The sequence below is a fragment of the Polyodon spathula genome, unplaced genomic scaffold (genome assembly GCF_017654505.1).
Source record: "Polyodon spathula isolate WHYD16114869_AA unplaced genomic scaffold, ASM1765450v1 scaffolds_784, whole genome shotgun sequence".
Lineage (NCBI taxonomy): Eukaryota > Metazoa > Chordata > Actinopteri > Acipenseriformes > Polyodontidae > Polyodon > Polyodon spathula.
In genome coordinates, this window is record NW_024472272.1 from 350,887 (window position 1) to 374,327 (window position 23,441).

The window sequence follows — 23,441 nt, forward strand, 5'->3', positions numbered from 1 at the left end:
TTGCCCTGACAGAGGAGTCAGCCGGCAGTTTATCTGTAGCCGGTGTATTTGGCGGAAGGTCGTTTGTTTTGTTTTTTGACAGGGATGCGGTCAATAAAAGACGGGGAGATCCATGTAGAAATGTCAGTTAATAACCGCGACAGTTAGCCGTCCACAGCCGGGTGACTGCGGGGATTGGAAACGCCTTTTATTTGTCGCGAAGAGGCACTCCAGCCCGCTTCGTGACCGTGTCGTTGTTGTTGGAAGTGTCCGCCGCGTCCCGGGTCGGTTTCCGAGGCTCTTGTCCGCCGCGTCCCGGGTCGGTTTCCGAGGCTCTTGTCCGCCGCGTCCCGGGTCGGTTTCCGAGGCTCTTGCCCGCCGCGTCCCGGGTCGGTTTCCGAGGCTCTTGTCCGCCGCGTCCCGGGTCGGTTTCCGAGGCTCTTGCCCGCCGCGTCCCGGGTCGGTTTCCGAGGCTCTTGCCCGCCGCGTCCCGGGTCGGTTTCCGAGGCTCTTGTCCGCCGCGTCCCGGGTCGGTTTCCGAGGCTCTTGCCCGCCGCGTCCCGGGTCGGTTTCCGAGGCTCTTGCCCGCCGCGTCCCGGGTCGGTTTCCGAGGCTCTTGTCCGCCGCGTCCCGGGTCGGTTTCCGAGGCTCTTGCCCGCCGAGCGGAGCCGGTCGGTTTGTTTTCGCGCTCTCTCCTCGAGATGATGACCGCCGCCGCGAGGAGCGCGAGGACTCTGAGCGAGCTCCTCCAGAGCGGAACGCGGCGCGCGAGCCGGACCGCTGGCGCCGGGTACCCAGGCCGAGCGAGGCAGCCAATCAGGTGAGAGCAGGGAGAGAGCGCGGCCGATTAATAGAGAGCGAGTCAATCTGCCGCTGTGTGCGGCGTGCTTGCTGCTGCTGTGATGGGGTGCTGCGGTGCATGCTGCTGTGATGGGGTGCTGTGCTGTGATGGGGTGCGGCGGTGCGCTGCTGTGATGGGGTGCTGCGGTGCATGCTGCTGTGATGGGGTGCTGCGGTGCATGCTGCTGTGATGGGGTGCTGCGGTGCATTTGTTTTGCGCTGCTGCTGCTCGTGATGGGGTGCGGCGGTGCATGCTGCTGTGATGGGGTGCGAGGTGCATGCTGCTGTGAGCGGGGTGCTGCGGTGCATGCTGCTGTGATGGGGTGCGGCGTGCTTGCTGCTGCTGTGATGGGGTGCGGCGGTGCATGCTGCTGTGACGGGGTGCGGCGGTGCATGCTGCTGTGATGGGGTGCGGCGGTGCGGCTGCTGTGATGGGGTGCTGCGGTGCATGCTGCTGTGATGGGGTGCTGCGGTGCATGCTGCTGTGATGGGGTGCTGCGGTGCATGCTGCTGTGATGGGGTGCTGCGGTGCATGCTGCTGTGATGGGGTGCTGCGGTGCATGCTGCTGTGATGGGGTGCTGCGGTGCATGCTGCTGTGATGGGGTGCTGCGGTGCATGCTGCTGTGATGGGGTGCTGCGGTGCATGCTGCTGTGATGGGGTGCTGCGGTGCATGCTGCTGTGATGGGGTGCTGCGGTGCGTGCTGCTGTGATGGGGTGCTGCGGTGCATGCTGCTGTGATGGGGTGCTGCGGTGCATGCTGCTGTGATGGGGTGCTGCGGTGCATGCTGCTGTGACGGGGTGCTGCGGTGCATGCTGCTGTGATGGGGTGCTGCGGTGCATGCTGCTGTGATGGGGTGCTGCGGTGCATGCTGCTGTGACGGGGTGCTGCGGTGCATGCTGCTGTGACGGGGTGCTGCGGTGCATGCTGCTGTGATGGGGTGCTGCGGTGCATGCTGCTGTGATGGGGTGCTGCGGTGCATGCTGCTGTGATGGGGTGCTGGTGCATGCTGCTGTGATGGGGTGCTGCGGTGCATGCTGCTGTGATGGGGTGCTGCGGTGCATGCTGCTGTGATGGGGTGCTGCGGTGCATGCTGCTGTGATGGGGTGCTGCGGTGCATGCTGCTGTGATGGGGTGCTGCGGTGCATGCTGCTGTGATGGGGTGCTGCGGTGCATGCTGCTGTGATGGGGTGCTGCGGTGCATGCTGCTGTGATGGGGTGCTGCGGTGCATGCTGCTGTGATGGGGTGCTGCGGTGCATGCTGCTGTGATGGGGTGCGGTGGTGCTTGCTGCTGCTGTGATGCTCGTGTCAGTCCAGCGCTTTGTACACGCGTGGCGAAGTTCATTACCAACGTGGACTGATAATGTGTACTAAGAGGAGCAGATCAGCTCTGTGCAGTTACCTGTTTAACCCGGCTGTGTGTGTGCTTGTGCTTCTCTCGTTGTGCCAGCAGGTACCTGTCTTCCTGTGCAATTCTGATGACCAGGGCTCCCAGAATGCTGTGCAGTATAGACTGGGACGCGACCCTTCACCCTAGCAGATCGTTCATCAGCTTCACCAACCCGCTGACCACCAAGAGGAAAGAGTACTCCGAGCGTCGAATACTGGGGTGAGGATTTCAATATTCGAAAGAAACACACACACGCACACACTGACACACACTGAATCTGACACACACACACACACAACCATACACTGACACACACACTAACACACACACACACACACATATCAACATTATCACTGGACACAACAACGCAGCACCTGATTCTGAACAGAAATCAGACAGCGATCACTTGTCTAATGTTCTGGGAGCAGCAGAGCGGTGGTGGGGAGAGGATTCTCACGTGGGCGTTCTCACTCTCAAGCCTGTTTTTATATCCCTGTGTGTGTGTGTGTGTGTGAAGCTGAACTCTGTTCTGTCTAAACGCTGTCAGCCTCTTGGTGTGAGTTTGCAATGTTGTTCCAGACACACAACTTCCACAGATCTCTTCTACGCAGAGTCAGGCGCAGCTCCACTTTGTCAGCTCCTGACTCCTCTGTGTCGGGAGTCAGCCGAGTTGGGAAAACCTCCTCCTAGCATTTCTTAACCCTTCATTGACTTTACAAAGGGGGAGCTGAGACGAGTGGTAACCCTGCTCTCCTTCCTCTGTCGCAGGTACTCCATGCAGGAGATGTACGACATTGTGAGCAACGTGGATGACTACAAGCACTTTGTGCCCTGGTGCAAGAAGTCCGTGGTGGTCCTGAAGCGCTCCGGTCACGCCAAGGCGCAGCTGGAGGTGGGGTTCCCCCCCATCGTGGAGTGCTACACCTCCATGCTCTCCCTGGTACGCCCCCACCTGGTCAAGGTAAGCTGCTGCAGCTGCTTAAACCCTGTCACAGGATTAGCAGCAGTGATAACACAGCTGTCTAAACTGAGTCACCTGGACTTGAATCTTTAAACAGAGCTGTGTGGAGTTTGAGAAGGTGAAAGCATGCATGCATTGTAAAGCAGATAGAGATGGGAAAGTTAATCTGGTACAGTTATACACACAGTGCTGTCTGACTCGGCATCATTGTGAAGTGTTGAAAACTGAGGAAGCATTTCAACAGAGGCGCCCTGATGCTTGTGGGGTGTGGTTTGGCATCCAGTTTGCAGGTGTAAGGACCCTTCACCCTCAGTGTTTTATGTGTATTTCCCAGCCGGTGCGTGTTGATTGATTTTTATTGATTGATTTTTGTTTGTTGATGTATTAATGCTGACTCCCTGGCACTCCTTCCCCAGGCAGTGTGTACCGACGGCAAGCTGTTCAACCACCTGGAGACGATCTGGCGTTTCAGCCCTGGGATCCCAGGCTACCCGCGCACCTGCACGGCCGATTTCTCCGTGAGTATGGACAGGAAAACCCGCCGACGCCCTGCACTGTCCTGCAGCGCCACACCAGCACGGCTCCACCTGCACACAGAGTCCTCAAAACAGTACCCCCGACTCCTGCTCTCCCCCTCCCTCTCCCCTCTCCCACATCGTGGGCAACTGCAGGCAGGGAAAACAAGACTCACGCTGCAGAGCAGTCTGATCCCTTCCAGATTTGAAATATCCACACAGTAAAGCGTGCAATGGGAGTCTTGTTTCCGCCACTGAATGGTAAGGTCCAGGGTATGATCTCTCTCTCTCTCTCTCCCGCCCTCCCTCTCAGATCTCCTTCGAGTTCCGCTCGCTGCTGCACTCCCAGCTGGCCTCAGTGTTCTTTGACGAGGTGGTGAAGCAGATGGTGGCCGCGTTCGAGAGGAGAGCGGGTAAGCTCTACGGCCCGGAGACGCGCATCCCGCGGGAGCTCATGTTTCACGAGATCCACCAAACGTGAGGCTCAGCCTGGCTGAGACCTCCACCACCCCTCCCTCCCTCCCTCCCCCACCCCCCCCCATGAGCGGTGCGCAGGACAGCCGCGAACACGCACAACACACTCGCAGAGCCAGGAGCAGGCTGTTTAAACTCCTGTTGCAAAGCACTTCTGAGCCATGCCAGGTTTTACCAGCCCTGCCGAGCTCTACTGAGGTTAGTAGCTTCGTAAAGCACACACAGAGCATTCAGCGTGAAATGTTTCATCTGGAAAACAATACTAATCAACAATTCTAAACCGAGACGGGCTCAGACTGAACTGGAATGGGCTTGATGTGAAACCAGGACCGGCTCAGACTGAACTGGAACGGGCTTGATGTGAAACCAGGACCGGCTCAGACTGAACTGGAATGGGCTTGATGTGAAACCAGGACCGGCTCAAACTGAACTGGAACGACGGGCTTGATGTGAAACCAGGACTGGCTCTGACTGAACTGGAATGGGCTTGATGTGAAACCAGGACTGGCTCTGACTGAACTGGAATGGGCTTGATGTGAAACCAGGACTGGCTCAGACTGAACTGGAACGGGCTTGATATCCTCAAAACAGCGTAATCGCGCCTCCGATCTCTTAGTTCTTATTTATTACTAGTTATAATTATTATAACAGCAGCATGATACAGCAATATCTAATGTATAAACTTTAACACCGTGTGTGTATATATATATACAGCTATGCATGTGCATGAGAGAAGGACTACTCTGTATTGTGTATATACTATAATGATGGGAACCTCTGTAACAAACACAGTTTGCAATGTGCTTACATACAAGAGCTATCTATTGGACCATTTTTAAAAGAGAGGAAAAGGTATTTTTAATATTTGTTTTTAATAAGCTTCTGCTAAAATCTGGAATGGCTCAAACAGCTGGAGAAAGGGGGGAGTCTAAATTCCATTCTGTTGCTTCCAGGTCAGGTCTTTTATTCTCAGGGTATAAAGATGAATGCATAATAATAATAATAATAATAATAATAATAATAATGAGAGAATTCCTGAACAGGTGTGGGTTGAGAAATGAAAAGAGAGACAGGAACGTCTCGGACTGCAAGCAGGACGAATGTCTCCACACACACATTGCAGGGCATGTTTTGTGACGAGAGAGAGAAGCAGAATCAAAGTGGGGAACATTGGTGAGCCGTTTTTGGGTCAGCCACGGAGAGGTGTGACGATCCAGTCTGTTGTGCAGCTGGTGGATTTTGTGAGCTTTCAAATAAACAAAGCTGTGCTTTTAAAGGTGAATTCGGTTTGTTTGAAATGCCTCCGAGGAGAGGTTGTGCCTGTATGATGACAGAGCAATGCAACGAGCCAGCCAGCCTGCTCAGCACACTGTCCTCTGTTTAATTATTATTATTATTATTATTATTATTATTATGGTATTGCAAAAGATCAAGTCTTTCGTTCTCTCGTTTTCCCCCCAAACTGGTCTTCAGGTCCAGCTGCCCTTCAGCTTCCATGCCAGTGACTGTGCTGGTGTCTCACGTCAGCGGCTCCTGTTTTAATGTCGTCGTTGTTCTGATCCAGTCTGCTGTTCTGTTCTGTTTTGTGTGTGCGTTTGGGGAAATGATGGGAATACAAAGCCTTTTAAGACTCATGAACCGGAGTTGCATCGAACCATCAGAGGCTCAGCCAACTGAAAAAACTCTTAAAGGGAATTAAAAAACCAACACAAAAAACCATGCGATGAATGAAATGAAAACCTGCGAGAAACTCGAGTCCCGCGGGCTGACGTCTCAGGCAGGAGGGCGAGCTTCACAGCACTGCCGTGAGGACGCCGCTGCCTCAAACACTGCTCTGCTTGACTTAGGGGTTTTTCTTTGGTGTGGTTTTTATAGTTTTAGTTTCACAAGGAGCTTGCTGGTGCAGAAAACACAGGCACTTCATCGGGCTTGTTGAGGATTAGGGAAGCGCAAACATTGCCCTGCATTTCATTATCCGAAAATCTTTTTAATTATTGTGTTTTTATTAATAATATCATTTGTATTCTTGTATGTGTTTGAAAGAAGGGTGACCTCCAGGCAGTTCTGTAAGCAGCGTCTGTCCCACCCCGTATTAAAAACAAAAGGACACACCTTTGACACGAGTACAGCTTGAACTGATCCTTCCCTCGCAAAGTCGTGTGCAGTTTAGTTTTGTTTTTTAATTCAGTTATAATCAATCGCACAATAAAGAGCTGCTTGCGTTGTTTGTTGTTTTTCCCCCCGAGATCGTGCATCTCATTTATTAGCTGCTGTTTGTTTGGGTATTTATTTGATGGACTCTCTTCTTGCCAGTGAGAATGCACAAGAACACGGTCCCTTCAGCTCAGCTGTAGAGCTTAGACTTTGCAACTTACAGCTCTGGCCAAAAGTTTAGCATCCTGCTACAGAATGCTGTGCTCTATTTCTAATACACTGTGTAAAAAGACATGCAGAGAACATCAATCTCCTTTATCTAATAACTAGAATAATAAAATCAATGAACGATAAAGAAAATAAGAAGAGGTTCAGTTTATTTATTTTGGTGTTTCTGTGGCAGGTTGGACTAGAACTGCAGCTGTTCATTTGCACCATAAAAAGGTGAAGTGGATGAAAAATACAATACAGTCCAATCATGGGAAAGACGTAGAAGGCTGCGTGTGAGTTTTATTTGTGTGGCTTTACTGTGTGACGAGAGGCGTGTTCCCAAAGTGCAAACACGGGACGCTTTGTGCAGTTAGGGGAGAACAGAAAGAACTATTGAGACTTGATGAGGTCAGGTCAAGTCAAGGCCCCCCCTCTCCCCTCTCCCCTCTCCCTGTGCCACCTGCAGCCTTTCCAAAGGGCAAAGGGCAGGTAACCTGAGCAGGCTCCCAGCCTCTGGGAAGGAGTATTTATAGCAGCGACAGGCCGACAGCACAGGCTCATGGAGTGAAGCCTCTCCACGGGGACAGCATCAATGAGAGCTACCCCACGATGCAGTGCTGCAGATCTACTCTCACACAGACAGACCTGGCTCACGTGTATTCTGTAACGCAGCATATACAAGCTGCATCTCCCCCCCCACTGCAACGTGCCCAGATTCACAAACTGAACAACTGCCTCACAGCGTCAGAACAAAACCTGCCCAAGAACGACGGGAAGCGATGTCACCCGTCGCAGGGACGGGAAGAAGACTCCCTTTGCATAGCACTGCGATCCACTCCTGGTTTTACTGCGAGTTTAATTCGACAGCACTGGCCCGTGTTCCCGAGACACACTGGGGCTGCTCATAGCAACACCTGGAAAGAGGGGCACTGCTGTGCAACTGGAGTCTCGTTTCCACAGACTGATACATTAAGATAAATAAAAAGGACACCTTGAGCAGACAGCCATTACTAAAAACATTTATTTGTTTTTATTTTTTCTCATCTTTCTTCTCTTCCCCCAAACCCCCGTTTTGTTTTTATTGAGAACAAGCCGAGGTTTGGGATCAAACCCATTTACACAAAATCAAAGATTAATACACAAAGCAGAGAGAGAGAGAGAGAGAGAGCCAGCGATCAACTCTCAGCTGCAGCCTTAAAACAGGGTCTGGAAGTAAAATAAAAACACTAAACAGAAAGAGCTAAAGAGCTCGGAGAAGAGTCTTTACTGTGAGGCGTGCTTAAAAGGAAGCAGGAGTGTATACAAGCTATCAAAAAAAAAACACCACCACCACACACATTACGAGCAAGCGATTCCAAATCATGCGATTCTCAACAGTGTGCTCCACCACTAGAACCAGGAATTATCCACCACAGCCCCCCGAGGACACCTCGTCCTCCTATCACGAGAGGAGACGGGAGTCACGACCAGCTGCAATCCCACAACCTCAAAATCAGCAGTCTTATTTTTTGTTTTGTTCTTAACACCAGCTGTGTCTGTATCTTTAGTGGTAGCAGCAAGACGACAAAAAAGTAATAATGATAATAATAATAACAACAATAATAATAATAATAATAATAAAATACATAAACAAAAAGACATTGCTGCTGTCTAGCGAGTTTGTATAACTGTGACGGAGGATTAGAACCAGGTTCTGCAACACACCTCTGTGCTCATCGATACCTTTACTTTATAATATTACTGTGCACCCCCCCAGCGTGTTCCTATATCAAAAGCCACCCCTCCCTGCACTAAAGTGACATCATAAACCTTTTAGCCAATGAAACTAGCCACGGTACTGCAGCAAGCACCCCACAGCGCCCCCTGCCTGACAGAACAGGCAAATAGGTCTTTAACCCTTTGCTGCCCAGGATATGTTTCCCAAGCCCACTGTTTAGGGTTAACGTTTTAAAAGAAATTCAGCAGCGCTGCTTTCAATTGCATTCAAATTGTCAGTTATTATTTTTTCAATTCTGCACTCGTCTGCCCAGGCTTAAAACAGAGAGAGAGAGAAAGACCTGGTTTCCAGGTGTTGCCGGCGTACAGCTGCATGGGCATGACAAGCTAACCCCCGGGCGAGGCTGCCTCAGCCCACAACGGCTGCACAATCCAAAAAGGAAAAGCTGCATGAGAAATCGCTGGCTAAAGTCTGAAGGGTTGTTTTATTAGGGAGCGACACAGGGAGCAGGGTTCAGTACAGACCCCGTTTATTTTAATAAGAGGTATCAGTTTTTTTTGTCCATGTTGGTTTCTGGACTCCTTCACATGTGGTATTGGGAGCGTGCACTGGAGACCGCTGGATATCCACACACGGCAAGCACACGCTAAGCACCCCGCACCCAGAGGACATGGGTGAGGAGCGGAAACACGACTGCAACGCACGCCAGCGCCGGCCGTCGCTTTGCAAACAGCTAATGACGGAAAACCAACTAACCTGTGGCTTGCAAATAAATACAGTACAGTACAGAGCGGCTCTCATTGTCCACGCAGAGCAAACCAACCCCGGCCGCAATCACTTCAATTAGCTTGTTCTGATTAAACCAGCCCAGAGCTGATTCACTTCCGATAGATTACATAAAGTCTGATAAAGACCCTCCTTTATAAAAAAACAAACAAAATAAACAGTTACATTTTAAAAAGCGTACTGTCACTAACTGAAGGCTCCTGATTCCCCCCCTCTCGTTATTTTGTCAAATGGGTTTGCTTGCTTGCTTGTCCAACGGCTCACTCCCCAGACCCCCCCCCCCCCGCCCACCCCCCCTCTCGTTTAACCGGACGTCGCCCCCACCAGCTTCATCAGTCCATCCGTGCTCATGCTCTTCGGTCTCTCCAGGGGGAACCCCAGGGCTCGGCTCCAGATCAGCTGGGACAGGACCCCCAGCGCGCGGGACACCCCGAAAAGCACGGTGTAGTAATTCATCTCCGTCATCCCATAATACTGTGGAGGGGGAAAGGGAGAGAAGCAGCATTATCATTAAAACGCAGTGACTCTGCGGAAGCTTCCAGACACCAGGGGCGGGCTGTGCCTCACAACGGCTGCTGCCGAGGCGCTGCCAACAGGACCTCGTTTGTCTTCTCGTCCAAAGGACGAAGCACAAGGAGGCGAAGCGACTTGCTCACGGTTCCGCACAGCGAGCCAGGATTTGAACCTGCTGGTATGAAGCCCCTTTCTGGTCCACCAAACCTCACGCCCTGCACCACACACGCACACGCTCAAGGTAACCCAATGTGTTCAGCAAAGGGGAGCCCCGCTCACCTGCAGCAGCACCCCGCTGTGTGCATCCACATTGGGCCAGGGGTTCTTGGCCTTGCCCTGCTCCAGCAGCACGTTGGGCACAATCTTGTAGAGCTGAGCCACCAGCTTGAACAGTGGGTCGTTGGGGAGGTGCTTCAGGGCAAACTCGCGCTGGCAGGTGTAGCGCGGGTCAGTCTTCCGCAGCACGGCGTGACCGTATCCCGGGACCACCTGCGCAGGGAAACAACCACGCTTCATCCTTCACCGCACGACGCGCACACGCGCCCCTTCTATCTTCACAGGGGAGAGCTGGAGCCCTAGGTCCACGCTGCTCAGGGATATTAGTAAGACTCCTATTGCACAGCAGCAGTGCCACCCAGTCCAGGTTTCACTAGCAGCTTGATGAGCCCCAGTGTGTGTGCAGGTAACAAACTCAGCTGTGTGTGTGTCTTATTAAACACAGTGAAACCAGGACTGGATCAGACTGCTATGTGACGGGAGTCTTGTTTCCACCCCTGCTATGTAATAGCCCCCCCCCCCCAGGTTTTTCTGTAATAGCCCCCCCCCAGGTGTTTTCCAGTTCTCTTACCCGGCCAGACTTGAGGGTGTTCCAGATGTAATCTCTCAGCTTCTCATCAGACACCTCCCCACCGAGCTCCTTCTGCAGCTGTGTCAGCCACACCAGCACCTCCTGCAGGACACACAGGGGAACACCACCCCCCCGCCGGTTAACACAGCAAGAACCACAACACCAGAAGCTGTATGTGTGTCATCAATACGTTCTGACCCGGTCTCACCTGGTTAGCCAGCCCGTGGAGCGGCCCTGCCAGCCCATTCATGGCGGCGCTGAAAGACAGATAGGGGTCGGACAGGGCGCTGCCCACCAGGTGGCTGGTGTGGGCACTCACATTGCCCCCCTCGTGGTCACTGCACAGAAACAGGAGAGCTTTACAGCACAACCATGCCACAATGCTGACTAAAGCACAGACAGAGCCTTCTGCAATACTTAGAAACTCACAACAGGCAATTCCTGTAGCCTTCGCAGTGGTTCAGCTTCACAAGCGCTATTCACAGCATGCAGGGAGGGTGTGAAGGATGCATGCAGTCCTTCCTGTGGATCAGCAGGGGGGTGCAAACGGACTGGGCTGAACGCTGCCTACTGCAGGCTTAAAACGGGTAATCTAATCCAAACAATACCCCAAAATCACTCCAGTAAAATCAACTCCTCCCCTATCCAGGTCCCTGTGTGTGCGCGTGTGTCCCTGTGTCCGGGGTACAGACCTGTGGATGGTCAGGTACAGTCTCATGAGCTCAGTGAACTGGGCCTCGCTGTATCCCAGCATGTTGGTGAAGTTGTGAGACCAGTCCAGACTGGGGTCGATGGCTCCAATGCTGCTGCCCTCCCTGTACAGGTTGCGGTAGATCTTGGCAGCGATGCAGGGCAGCTTGGCGATCAGGTCCATCGAGTCTTCGTAGATGAACTGCAGAGGAGGGGCAGAGCACAGCGGTCAGGAGACGTCCGAGCAGAGAGAGCCGCACGCTGGGAGAGACGGCACAGGAAATCCACTTCCCCTGGTCTAACTGTCTCTACTGAGTATCCAATAATAGTTATATACTACTGCTGCTACTCATAGCGAGTGAATCAGAGGGAAGTATCTATACACACACAGGCACGCGCATTCTCAGAATCCTCTCACCTGCTAGTACTTGCTCTTGTTCACCCCCTCGGCGTAGACTAGTATCTACACACACACACACACACACACTCTCTCAGAATGCTCTCACCTCCCAGTACTTGCTCTTGTTCACCCCCTCAGAGTAGGCGCGTGCGAAGCTGCTCTCGCTGTTGAGCGCGGTGATGGCGGCACTGAACTGGGACATGGGGTGCAGGTTGGTGGGGAAGTTATCCAGCATGGTGACCACGTGGGAGGGCAGGGCCGCCCGCCTGGCCCACTCCTTCGACAGCCAGCTCGCCTGCGCAGAGAGGAGCCGGGTGAGCACAGGGCGAGCACAGCAACGACGCCACGCCGCGCTCGCTCAGCCAATCACAAGAGCACGTCACCACATCCCTCCTGTACCGCTCTCACCTGCTCCTGTGTGGGGACCTGCCCGGTCACCAGCAGCCAGAACAGACCCTCGGGAAGAGGCTCCTCCCCTCCCGGAGCTTTGGGGAGGAGCTCCTGGCATTCCGGAATGCTGGAGCCACGGAAACGGATGCCCTACGGAAGAAAAAAAAAAAAAAGTCTGGTTAAACTCCTGGTGAATGGGTGGAGCTGCTGTGCAACGGGAGTCTTATTCCCATCACTGTCACTGTGGAGTGTGTCCTGGACTCGAGCAACAAGCTCTACACAGGACTCACTGAGAGGCGGGGCAGTTCTGATGAAAGAAACTGAAGCCATCGAAAGCCGATTAGAAAACTTTATTAAGTGCATTAGTAAAATGTAATTCTATGAATGAATGAATTGTAACTGTATTAATTACATAGGGTTATGAGAATTCAGGGGTTCAGCTGAGCATGTGATCTGCATACCTCATCAGGATCCAGGACTGAAGTCTCATACACCAGACCCTTCATGCCTCTCATTCCTCCATACACCTGAAGAGAGAAAAAAACAATGAACCACAAAACAGGGGGCAGCAGCTGCTGCTTAAAACAACCAGCTTTACACAAGAACTGACCCGGTCCCACCCCCCGCCTCCTCCCCCTGCAAGAACTGACCCAGTCCCAAACCCCGCCAGGAGGGGGACCCCCTGCAGGGTGGGGGGGCCAGTCCCACCCCCCGGACGTCCTGACCCTGCAAGAAACTGACCCGGTCCCGTTCTTGACCCGCCTCCTCCCCCTGCAAGAACTGACCCAGTCCCACCCCCGGCTCCTCCCCCTGGGGAACTGATGACTGGTCCCACCCCCGCCTCCTCCCCCGTGCAAGGAGGGCTCGAGTGACGAGCACTGTGACTGCGAAGTGCTACCCCGACCTTAGAGTGTAATAAGGGCGCTCCCTCCAGCCCAGGGCAGGCTCGAGGCATGCAGACTGCACTGCTCCCTCCCTCTCCCCTGATTGAAAGGGTTTCTCTGAATCTCTGAGGCCGCGCACTCACCATGTCGACTGTGATCTGTCCGATGGCAGTTTTCCCATGCTGCTCTTTGAATTTCTTGATTCTGGTCTGCTCTTTGGGAACGAGATCCGAAAGGACGTCCTTCAGGTTCTGTTGATCCGGAGAGCAAGCAAAGAGATCATTTCTACCACTTAACAATCCACGTGTCAAAACAGTTCAAACTTCACGAGCACGCAACGCCAATGCGAACACAGGCTGTGGGCTGCAGCCGTCTCACATTACATTAGCAAAGCTGACGATCCTCTATATAAAAAAAACAAACTGGTTTGCACTGAACTCTCCTCTCGACGCTCCCCAGCAGAAAACACCACGGCTATATTACTGAACTGCAGCCTGTCAGTCCTGTCACGATCTTCCCAGAATTAAACTACTCACCGTTGAAGAGCTTGCATTTCTAGCAGCAACGAGGGTGCAGGCAGCGTTCTGCAGAGAGACAATAAAACAGGCGTGCCGTTAACTTCAAAACACGCGAGAGGACGCGATGATGCAGGAATACGAGAAACAACACTTCATCACAAGATAAAAGATGGGCAGACATGGGTTCACCAGGGACTATAGACTGTGGACAAGCATGCAGGACAGCTGGGTTACAGATACAGCTATTGCTTCAGTGATAGAGGCTCAGTTCCGAGCTACAGCCATTGCTTCAGCGATAGAGGCTCAGTTCCCAGCTCTCTGCAATCGCTGTGTTCACAGAGAGCAGAGTTCAAACTCCACAGATCAGGGAAGCAGCAGCACGCTGGAGGAGGGTTTCCCAGCCCCACCAGCATGCCATGTGTGCCCTACAGATTCAGCAGACGGAGAGGGGGGCGTGTCCTTGCAAAGCAGACCAGCCCGGCTTTAGAATCCCATTCGCCAGTGACCGAGCTTCAGCCAATCAGCTGCACGAGCTGCTCTCTGCACATTCTACTCTGCAACAACACAAAGCCAGCCATGGCTCTCGGGAATTCAAAAATAAAAAAAACAGGAATTGACTGGGTCAGCCCTGAACCCCAGTGTGGTAGCAAGAACCTACCCGACTGAAGATAACATTCAACACTCCACTAAAAACGAGCTTCAATACGTCTACAGCACAACAAAACACACCCACAGCTTACAAACACAAGCGCAGAGTCGACAACCCAACCCAGATTCAATCAGCCCAGGTACACCTCATACCAGAGGAGAGCAGCGAGACCATCCACACCCTGACAAACTAGAGATCACCTCATACCAGATTAGACCAGCGAGACCATCCACACCCTGACAAACTAGAGATCACCTCATACCAGAGTAGACCAGCGAGACCATCCACACCCTGACAAACTAGAGATCACCTCATACCAGAGTAGACCAGCGAGACCATCCACACCCTGACAAACTAGAGATCACCTCATACCAGAGTAGACCAGCGAGACCATCCACACCCTGACAAACTAGAGATCACCTCATACCAGAGTAGACCAGCGAGACCATCCACACCCTGACAAACTAGAGATCACCTCATACCAGAGGAGAGCAGCGAGACCATCCACACCCTGACAAACTAGAGATCACCTCATACCAGAGTAGACCAGCGAGACCATCCACACCCTGACAAACTAGAGATCACCTCATACCAGAGGAGACCAGCGAGACCATCCACACCCTCACAAACTAGAAATGCATTACATTCCAGAAGAAAACACACACAGAACCCCAACAATACTAAACCCCCCCCACACCAGCCCCTTCAGTCTCTGCATGTAGAACTGTACCATCTTCAAGTTTCCTATCTATGAATCTATTTTATAAGGCTGGGTTACACGTGTATTCCCTTAGATATATCAGTGCCAGACTGCAAGACTCACGTTAGCATTTAACAACCCTGCTGCAGTGTGGAGAACGCGTCCACAGCGAACCGCGTCCCACTGACTCGAGCGCCTGTCTGCGCGCCTAACCAGCAAACACCCAGCAAGGCGTGGTGGTGCTAGCCCTCCCAGTTCTGCGTTTCACGACAGGAGAGAAGCCTCGATGAATACAGTACACCTGGAAAACGTGAGGAGGGAGGCGCTGAGGAAACAGAAACGCAAAGCTCAGAGGTCGGTCACGCTGACTCTGCGATTACAACGTGATCTGCGCGACGGGATTTAGGCTCATGTGGCTGTCCTTATCTAGCGTGTGCAAAGGACTTTGTGATCACCAGGCATGATTGAAATGCGCAATAAAAGAAATAGAACTGTTTTGTGTTCACAGCGTTTCTGCTGAACAGAGTTGCCATAGACTTCAGTAGCAGCCAGAAATCCAGGAGGAAATACAACACTGTACTAAACCCCTCCCCAAGACAAGGACCTTCAGCAGCACTGAACCAGGCTCCAATCTTGAGAACGAGGTTAGCCCACAGAGATGCAGTCCGAGTGCACAGTGAATTGGGATTGAAAACTGCTGCACAGCAGTTTGATCTGTTCCTAGTTTAATAAGACACAGCTGAGCTTGTTACCTGCACACACCCCGTGTCTCTAATCAAGCCCCCCGATAAGGAAGGATAAACAGTGAAGCTGCCAGCTCTGGCTCATGCTGAAGCACGCTGGACGGTCCACAGATCTGTCAATGATTGTCAAACACAGCAGTGACACTGGCGCCCTACCTGGAGAGATTGACTTGACCTGCCGAAACAAAGCAGGGTCAACGACTGCTTGAATGGGTACCATTGACACGAGTGTATGAGCCTCTGTCACACCCGGTAGATAAGCAGCATGTTACTGACCCCTCAGCTGAGGCACCATCCTTACAGCACTGATGTGTCACTGCAGATCAAACTCGCTGTAACCCGACCGGGCTGCATCCTGCTTCATACTGTATTCTAGTGATGTTATCTGCACTTACTGTAAACTACACTGTGTTTAAATATTAATCTTGCACTGTAACCCTGTCACACCTGAAAGTCTCCTTGGATAAAGGCATCTTCCTGATAAATATCCTACAGAACAGGCACCTGCTTTCATTCACAAGCAGAACTGCACTTGCACGATCTGGGTCTTGCTCGAGTAACTACCTATAACCAGACAGACTGCATGCTCCAGGACGACATTATAGCAATGCTAGATTCCAACAGACTGGACTGTCATTGTGTTAACCTCCCCCCTCCATCCCCCGTGCAACCTGTACAGTAGCATTACTGTCATCACCAAAAAGGTCAAACTCGAAAAAGTCCAGAAGGAATTCAATTTAAAAAAAAAAGATATTGTTTTACTAGTTTTGTAGATTCATTCAAAATGATGTATATGTTTAGTATTATATACAATGACCCCCCTCCCCAACCCTCACAAGTTACAACAAGCCACTCACTAATCTCAATGTCTAGTCTATATATTGCGTGCATTTCCATCGCTTTGTTTCCCTGGAAACTCGACTGATCCAACACGACCCACAAAACAAGAACCAGTGCCGCTGCAGTCGCCGTCTTACACCCCGGGGCCCTCTCTGTACCAGATCCAGCTTTCAGCGCTTTACCAGCGCGGTCTCCTTACCGCCTCATACCGGCGGACACAACCCGTCAGAAATGAAACCCGCGTCGTATTTGCATTACCGCTTTATCGCCAGCCTGTATCTCCCGCGTGTAAATAACACTCGCAAAGGCCACGATCTCGCAGCTGCATGCAAACCGACCCCCCACGGTACCCGGGAGACGCGGTGGCAGAGCCGGGCGGGGGCGCTGCTGTCTGCCCCTCTTACCCTCGTGTTGAGCAGCCTGTGGGCTGCCCTGCTGACAGACAGAAAGGACATGGTGCAGACCGCAGGGACTCGCAGGGGCTCGCAGGGACTCGCTGGACTCGGGTTCGCAATGGTTCAAGCCGCTGCAGCTGCACGGTCGTGAAGGTGCCCCTCCCGGATTGCGCTGCCTCTGAAGGTTGCTAAGGGTCTTGCTGCAGCAAGAAAAGCCGGTTCTGATTGGAGGAGGGGAGGCAGGAGCCCTGACGCCATTCGCACATCATTCGACAGGCCGCTTCTCACCGACGCGCTGATTGGCTGCAGCGCTGGCCGCGGGCATTGCTATTGGCCGGCGAGGAACTTCCAGAACCCCGACGGAGTATAGCTGGCCATGCAAACTGCCCGATGTGAAGGGCGCAGCACCGCGCTGTAACGAAACACAAACCGACTCGAACCCGGGTTTGGGTTGTTATTTAAAGAGATGTGGTAGAAATAGATATGTTTATTAAATACAAATTATAATAAAAAGTGTAAGAGGCAGGAATCTTATTTGAAGAACAGGCGTGCTACAGAGACCTATTTTTGCTGTCTGCAAATTTGCTTGCAACAGTAATTAAATATGTGTGTGTGTGTGTGTGTGTGTGTGTGTGTGTGTGTGTGTGTGTGTGTGTGTGTGTGTGTGTGTGTGTGTGTGTGTGTGTGTGTGTGTGTGTGTGTGTGTGTGTGTGTGTGTGTGTGTGTGTGTGTGTGTGTGTGTGTGTGTGTGTGTGTGTGTGTGTGTGTGTGTGTGTGTGTGTGTGTGTGTGTGTGTGTGTGTGTGTGTGTGTGTGTGTGTGTGTGTGTGTGTGTGTGTGTGTGTGTGTGTGTGTGTGTGTGTGTGTGTGTGTGTGTGTGTGTGTGTGTGTGTGTGTGTGAGTGTGTGTGTGTGTGTGTGTGTGTGTGAGTGTGTGTGTGTGTGTGTGTGTGTGTGTGTGTGTGTGTGTGTGTGTGTGTGTGTGTGTGTGTGTGTGTGTGTGTGTGTGTGTGTGTGTGTGTGTGTGTGTGTGTGTGTGTGTGTGTGTGTGTGTGTGTGTGTGTGTGTGTGTGTGTGTGTGTGTGTGTGTGTGTGTGTGTGTGTGTGTGTGTGTGTGTGTGTGTGTGTGTGTGTGTGTGTGTGTGTGTGTGTGTGTGTGTGTGTGTGTGTGTGTGTGTGTGTGTGTGTGTGTGTGTGTGTGTGTGTGTGTGTGTGTGTGTGTGTGTGTGTGTGTGTGTGTGTGTGTGTGTGTGTGTGTGTGTGTGTGTGTGTGTGTGTGTGTGTGTGTGTGTGTGTGTGTGTGTGTGTGTGTGTGTGTGTGTGTGTGTGTGTGTGTGTGAGTGTGTGTGTGTGTGTGTGTGTGTGTGTGTAAAACTACAGGCTAGTTTTTAAAACACACACACACCCACACTCACTCACACACTTGCTTTTAAATTATTAAAATCAGTACTAAATATTAGCAAGCCAAAAACAAAACCTTCTCGTGTAATAGTGTGCGTTTCCTCCGAGATCCTGGTGTATTCACATGCGTGTTAAGGTGTCACAAACAGTTTGATATTGTACACATAAACAATAACAGCGTGTTTAATTACAGTACGCGTTAAGAGACACGTATCCTCTATACAAGAGGCGCACCCTGAGCGTTTAAAAGCCTGTTTAAATATAATTCAGTGTGCTTCCCAACCAACAACTATAATTAACCCTGCAGCTGCTGCACGCCGTCGTGGGTGTCACTGTGTCGCAGGGGCTATTGACAGGTTTCAAGGAGAAGGACGCGGCGTGTTTTCTACCCTTGGACAGTGTAAACAAGCACTGCCTATCGAGCTGATGAATCACAGTGTGCGGGAGATTATAACACAGCAGCAGCAATGATCACAGGTGCTGCTCTCGATAACGCATTCCCAACTTTCGGGGTGCTCTGCAGCGCGCCTCAGCAGTTGCCAGTGGAAATTTCAGGTCTGAGAAGTCACGCAGTTCCGACGCGATTAGATCTAGCAGGCTGACTAAACTCTGACCCCAGCCGTGTCAGTGTGACAAGCCGGGACTGGAAGCTGAGCGCTATTTATATCACAAAAACACGCAATCGCAGGACGCGCTGCAGGGTGCAGTGCGCTGGGCAGAGTCACCTTTCCTCTAGAGACAGGCGACAGGGGGAAAAAACATTCCAGCAAAAATATAAGGGCTCTGTGACCTTCACGACTATCCTGGAAAGAAACTCCCAGCTGCCCCTCATATGAGGAGGGGTTCAAAAAATAATAATAATGCAATGGAAACTAATAATAATAATAATTTCAGGTGTTTTCAGTATTTCATGCATTAAATGATTTTTGTTTTTTTGTATACAGTCAGCCTTCAATATTGCCACTCTAAAACGTAACCCTCTCTCCTCCTCCTGTTTCCAGAGTGAAACACCAGCAGGAAATACACGCAATTAAAGGAAGGGTTCCTTAAAAAAAAACAAAAAAAAACAATAATAGTAAATTGACAGCTGGAAACAGACTCTGACAAGCCTAAAGCCTATTACAGCCTATGCCAGTGTGAGCAGCGTTTCTAAACCTGACTCTTCACAGATTCTGCCTGTGCGAATGCTTTCCATCGCAGGTCCTCTACTCCACACACCTTACACAGGGACGAGAGAGCAAGCGCTTTTTAAAACGGCTTGCCTTTACGTATCCGCTATAAAGAAAGAAACACTAAAATCTAATAAAAACGATTGCTAGGAATTACGTTTCATCACATTTGAAACTTTCTTTGAAACAGAATCAGGCAGATGAGCGATCCTGGTACGGAATGTAGATTTCCTGATAATGTCACTCCTTCCAAACACACGGCAACTACACACACACAGATAAATGCACAGTATTGTAAAATCACGGCAGCTGTCTCTGGGTCTCGTTGCTAACATGTACTGTACAGTCATTCCCCAATAACAGGCAGCAGCCCTTGTGTTTCTTCATACCGAGCCATTGCACTGAGAGGCAGCCTTGAGATCGTCCCCATTGCAGAAACCCACACAAATATTACACACACGCAGCTGCTTCCAAAAGCATTGCATCACCCCCAACCCGAGGACTGGCACATCATTAGACCAAAACCAAACACTATCTGAACATAATTTAGATATTTTATTTAACATCAAGAAAATCAAAAAGAAACAAAATGAAAAAAGTCTACAGGAAGTCATAACAACAGTACAGTGTTTCATGTTAGATTTTGAAATGTCACCTGTTTGTCAATTTGTCACAAAGTATCTGGGAAACTACAGCAGCGCTGGTGTGCAATGCAGTGTGCTAAGGGAACATGACTGGGCAGGTTTCACTCGGCTTTGTGAAGCACAACAGGCTCATTCTGTAGGGGGTGATGCAACTCTCTTGGCTGGAGCTGGGTTGGATCTTTCTGGATCAGATCTTCTGGGCTCAGTGTGTTGGAACCAGTTTTACAGAGGGGTCAGTTCAGTCCAGTTCTGTTCAGACAGAACTCGGAAAGTTCAGAAAGAAAAACTCGTCCTCAGAGCTCATCGTGAGGGACGTGGAGGGCATGGTCGCAGAGATCTGGAACGAATGAAGAGAGAGAGAGAGAGAGAGAAAGAATTAAGTGAATGAAAAGCCACCAGAACACAAAGCACAGAGTCAAAGTGCTGCTCTGTTTAAACTCTCTGCTTGTAATTAAGTGTTAAATGAACATTTCAATCCAGACAAACACACAGAGCGACAGACACACACACTCCCACACGCACACACACAGAGCCACACACACACAGAGCCCACTGAAAGAATTCCAGATCATCTCACTGCAAACTCTGCAGGAGTAACAGAGATGGAAACCACTCTCCTCTTGCACGGCAGTGTCACCCACTCCAGGTTTTACTGCCAGCTTGATCAGCCCCAGTGTGTCTGGGCAACAAGCTCAGGTGTGTCTCTCTCGAAAGTCCTAGTAAAAGCAGCAGCGGCTGACACTGCTGCACAGCGGGAGTCTTGTTTCCACTCCAGACCAAGCCTGCTGTGTTTACCTGTTCGCTTGCTGCACAGCTTGTCTTTGACGTTGTCGGTTTCGTGAGAGAAGAACTCGATCAGCTCGTCTTCGTACTTCTCCACGATGCCCTCGCACTGCAGCAGAACACACAGGGAGGGCTTTACTGATCCTGCCACGCCAAAGCACTTCACAGGGCTGGCGAGAACACTCCTGTTGACCAGCAGCTCTGCCACTCCTGGCGTTACTGGGAGTTTATTACACACACACACACACACACACACCTGGTTCTCTGCACACTGGGGCTAAACCAAGCTCACATAAGAGTGTGTGCCAGAGCCAGCCCCAGTGCACAGATAACAAGCTCAGGTGTGACTAAAACTCCCGAGTAAAACCAGGAATGGGTCAAACTGCTTTGCAACGGGAGTCCCGGTGAGGGAGGGGTGCTACTCACGGTGAACTTGAGGCTGGTGATGGCCTGCGTGTCAAGCCTGCCCCCCGACAGGTCCATCATCTTGCCATCCCGGGTCACGACCCGCTCGTAGGCGACGCGCCCAGAGCCGGGGTCCGGCTTCTCTGCGTACTCCGTCATCTTCTCACAGACGCGCTCCATCACCTCCAGCAGGCTGGACTCGGAGCGAGCGAAGGGGACCTGCATGGAGAGGGGAGCCTCAGGGGTACCAGCGTCAACTCTGAATACCCCCCTTCACCGCAGAAACTGCACTCATCCCAGGCACTTTTCTGTTGTGCTTTTACTGTATTGAGTAAGCACGGGGGAGGGGCGAACGTGTGCCCACATTGCCAGCTAGCATCACAGAGCGCTGCCAAAAAGATTTCGCAGCACAGGAAAAGTGAAGCCACTGCAGTCACACACCGTCCTCTTAGTCTCAGCTTCTGTGCCATTTGCAAATCTCTATTTTACTGCTGCTTAATTAGTTAGGAGAGACAGAGAGAGAGAGAGAGAGAGAGGATCATACCCTGGACCTTAAGATTCAGTGACGGAAACAAGACTCCCATTGCTCAGCAGTTCGATCCATTCCACGCTTTACTGAGTGGATATTTCAGATCTGGAAGGGATCACACTGCTCTACAGAGGGAGTCTTGCTTTCCCTGCCTGCAGTTGCCCACAATGTGGGGGATATAGAGGAGGCGGGACCCTACCTCCCTGACGGACTGGCTGCCGTCCGGGTTGATCCGGAAGGATCCTGTCTGAATCATTTTCTTGGGATCGATCTGAGCGATCTCCCACTCCATCTCGTCCACCAGGGCCCGGCAGGCTGCAGGGACAGAGGGACAGACACACGGTGGGTAGAATGTGAGTTCAGTTTGAGGACAGGTCTCACTAATCTTGTCTCTCCTACCCCCCCTACAGGGAGCACCACTGTACTGCATCAATGTGCATTTCCCATTTGGAGTTAAGAGGAGGATAACAAGACACACCTGAGCTTGTTACCTGTGCAGTGGGGCTGATCAAGCTGCTAGTAAAACCTGGAACGGGTGAAAGTGCTGTGCAGTAGGAGTCTTTTTCCATGCATCTCTTATATTTATGTACATTATAAATCTGAAATATATACAATATATATATATATATATATTCTGTACCTCCACAGTGGAGATCCTGGCCTCTCCTTCCCTTGACACTCTGCAGCAACAAGGCGGCCGCCACGCACAGTCCCAGCGCGATCAAACACGTCTTCATCTCCCAGACCGGTCCTTAACAACACACACACAAAAAAAAAGCATTTAACTCGTTCGGGTCCACAAGCGAGCCAGCGCTCGCTGTTCAAAACGGTTTCATCTTCAAACCCCCGGGAGCGACTCGAGCAAAGCGTGCGGCTCCGGGAGCGCTCCACGGTATCACTCGAGTGTAAAACAAGCCCCGTGTTTCTCATCGCGACACCCTGGTTAAAAAGCTGTGCAGCGGGATGGATAGTGCAAGCGGGTACGCTCCAGTCCTTCATACATTACACACGATCCGCTGCAAAGCGCCAAGGAACCGCCAATGAAACACAACGTGCCATTCACAAATACAGGAAAACAAGGCTCCATTTAAACACCCGGACTTGGGTTTTAAAAAAAAAGTCACTAACTACATTATACATGAATGATCCGTTTGATGTGACTCGTTAAACTAAAAAAAAAAAATTAAAAAAAGTTATTAACTAGACCCAAAGTTCTGCCAGCTGAGAAATTCTGATCAAGACTCCAGAATGTTCTGTTTAATTAAAAGATCCACCGTGTGTGTGTGTGTGTGTGTGTATATATATAGATATATTATACATATATAAAAACAACACTAGCGTTACCCTCTCGTTAAATATTGTCCTGGCTAATTATTGATTATCTTTGGAAATTACTCATGCAAATCACAAGAAGTCCCTCACGAGTCTAAAACAATCACAATAATGAATTCATTCCAATGCAAACCTACGCAACGCAAAACTCAAACAGCAACACAAGTTAAACAGCGAACAAAAAAAAGTTAACCCTTTGCGCACTTACCGCTTCATCGATACAAACTCCCCGCCGGATCAATTCAGAGCATCAATCAAACCGCAGCGCGGCGTTCTACTGCCTGGTGACGCACACAAGCACATTCCGAGGGGCGGGGCAACCCCTGCAAGAGATCTTATTCATAAAACCGACCTTCCACCGCTCCCGCCAGCGAGTTCAGCGAGAGGATACCGCTGTGCGGTCCAGTACAGCGCAACAACGGGCATGCCATTCATTACCAGTATTATATACAGCTGTAGCGGGCTTGATATCCGGCCACCCTGTACACAGGCGATCTTCGAGACTGCCTATCCTTTTCCGAGGTCCCCGCCGCCGGCTGCTGCGTGGCGCTTCCACGCGTGCTTTCTGAACTCGGGGGTGGAGA

The 23,441-nt window shown here is 51.2% G+C and overlaps 3 protein-coding genes across 6 annotated transcripts; 1 reads left to right on the plus strand and 2 right to left on the minus strand.

Moving 5' to 3' along the window:
- The first annotated feature begins 18 nt into the window (after positions 1-18).
- coq10a (coenzyme Q10A) lies at positions 19-4,221 on the plus strand. Of its 3 annotated transcripts, none has more exons than XM_041241511.1 (7): positions 148-276; positions 312-556; positions 627-799; positions 2,271-2,429; positions 2,979-3,171; positions 3,588-3,689; positions 4,000-4,221. In XM_041241511.1, exons 3-7 carry the CDS (start codon positions 681-683, stop codon positions 4,165-4,167), a joined length of 741 nt encoding a protein of 246 aa, XP_041097445.1. In that variant the 5' UTR covers positions 148-276; positions 312-556; positions 627-680; the 3' UTR covers positions 4,168-4,221. The 3 variants fall into 3 exon arrangements, with proteins under 3 accessions (XP_041097444.1, XP_041097445.1, XP_041097446.1); XM_041241512.1 differs by having other exon boundaries at positions 148-263; positions 299-556; XM_041241510.1 differs by having other exon boundaries at positions 19-799; positions 2,274-2,429.
- A 3,306-nt stretch (positions 4,222-7,527) lies between these two features.
- On the minus strand, positions 7,528-16,811 carry cs (citrate synthase). The gene is made up of 11 exons (XM_041241513.1): positions 16,606-16,811; positions 13,288-13,335; positions 12,895-13,002; positions 12,329-12,394; positions 11,886-12,017; positions 11,584-11,772; positions 11,080-11,279; positions 10,596-10,725; positions 10,388-10,489; positions 9,820-10,029; positions 7,528-9,501 (listed from the first exon to the last, which is right to left on the minus strand). Exons 1-11 carry the CDS (start codon positions 16,654-16,656, stop codon positions 9,331-9,333), a joined length of 1,407 nt encoding a protein of 468 aa, XP_041097447.1. The 5' UTR covers positions 16,657-16,811; the 3' UTR covers positions 7,528-9,330.
- A 2,889-nt stretch (positions 16,812-19,700) lies between these two features.
- On the minus strand, positions 19,701-23,439 carry cnpy2 (canopy FGF signaling regulator 2). 2 transcript variants are annotated; one of them, XM_041241484.1, is made up of 6 exons: positions 23,296-23,439; positions 22,166-22,276; positions 21,725-21,840; positions 21,018-21,215; positions 20,604-20,700; positions 19,701-20,145 (listed from the first exon to the last, which is right to left on the minus strand). In XM_041241484.1, exons 2-6 carry the CDS (start codon positions 22,260-22,262, stop codon positions 20,102-20,104), a joined length of 552 nt encoding a protein of 183 aa, XP_041097418.1. In that variant the 5' UTR covers positions 22,263-22,276; positions 23,296-23,439; the 3' UTR covers positions 19,701-20,101. The 2 variants fall into 2 exon arrangements, with proteins under 2 accessions (XP_041097418.1, XP_041097417.1); XM_041241483.1 differs by lacking the exon at positions 23,296-23,439 and adding an exon at positions 23,066-23,227.
- Positions 23,440-23,441: the final 2 nt, after the last annotated feature.

Bases quoted from the DNA above. Each gene is read 5' to 3' on its own strand.
- coq10a (XM_041241511.1), top strand. From the start codon at position 681: ATGATGACCGCCGCCGCGAGGAGCGCGAGGACTCTGAGCGAGCTCCTC. The intron at 800-2,270 runs GTGAGAGCAGGG...TCGTTGTGCCAG, and splicing joins CGAGCGAGGCAGCCAATCAG to CAGGTACCTGTCTTCCTGTG. The intron at 3,172-3,587 runs GTAAGCTGCTGC...CTCCTTCCCCAG, and splicing joins TACGCCCCCACCTGGTCAAG to GCAGTGTGTACCGACGGCAA.
- cs (XM_041241513.1), bottom strand. From the start codon at position 16,656: ATGTCCTTTCTGTCTGTCAGCAGGGCAGCCCACAGGCTGCTCAACACG. The intron at 13,336-16,605 runs GTAAGAGGGGCA...GTCTCTCTGCAG, and splicing joins ACAGGCTGCTCAACACGAGG to AACGCTGCCTGCACCCTCGT. The intron at 10,490-10,595 runs GTGAGACCGGGT...TGTGTCCTGCAG, and splicing joins TCCACGGGCTGGCTAACCAG to GAGGTGCTGGTGTGGCTGAC.
- cnpy2 (XM_041241484.1), bottom strand. From the start codon at position 22,262: ATGAAGACGTGTTTGATCGCGCTGGGACTGTGCGTGGCGGCCGCCTTG. The intron at 21,841-22,165 runs GTACAGAATATA...CTGTCCCTGCAG, and splicing joins CCAGGATCTCCACTGTGGAG to CCTGCCGGGCCCTGGTGGAC. The intron at 21,216-21,724 runs GTAGGGTCCCGC...CTCTCCATGCAG, and splicing joins GCAGCCAGTCCGTCAGGGAG to GTCCCCTTCGCTCGCTCCGA.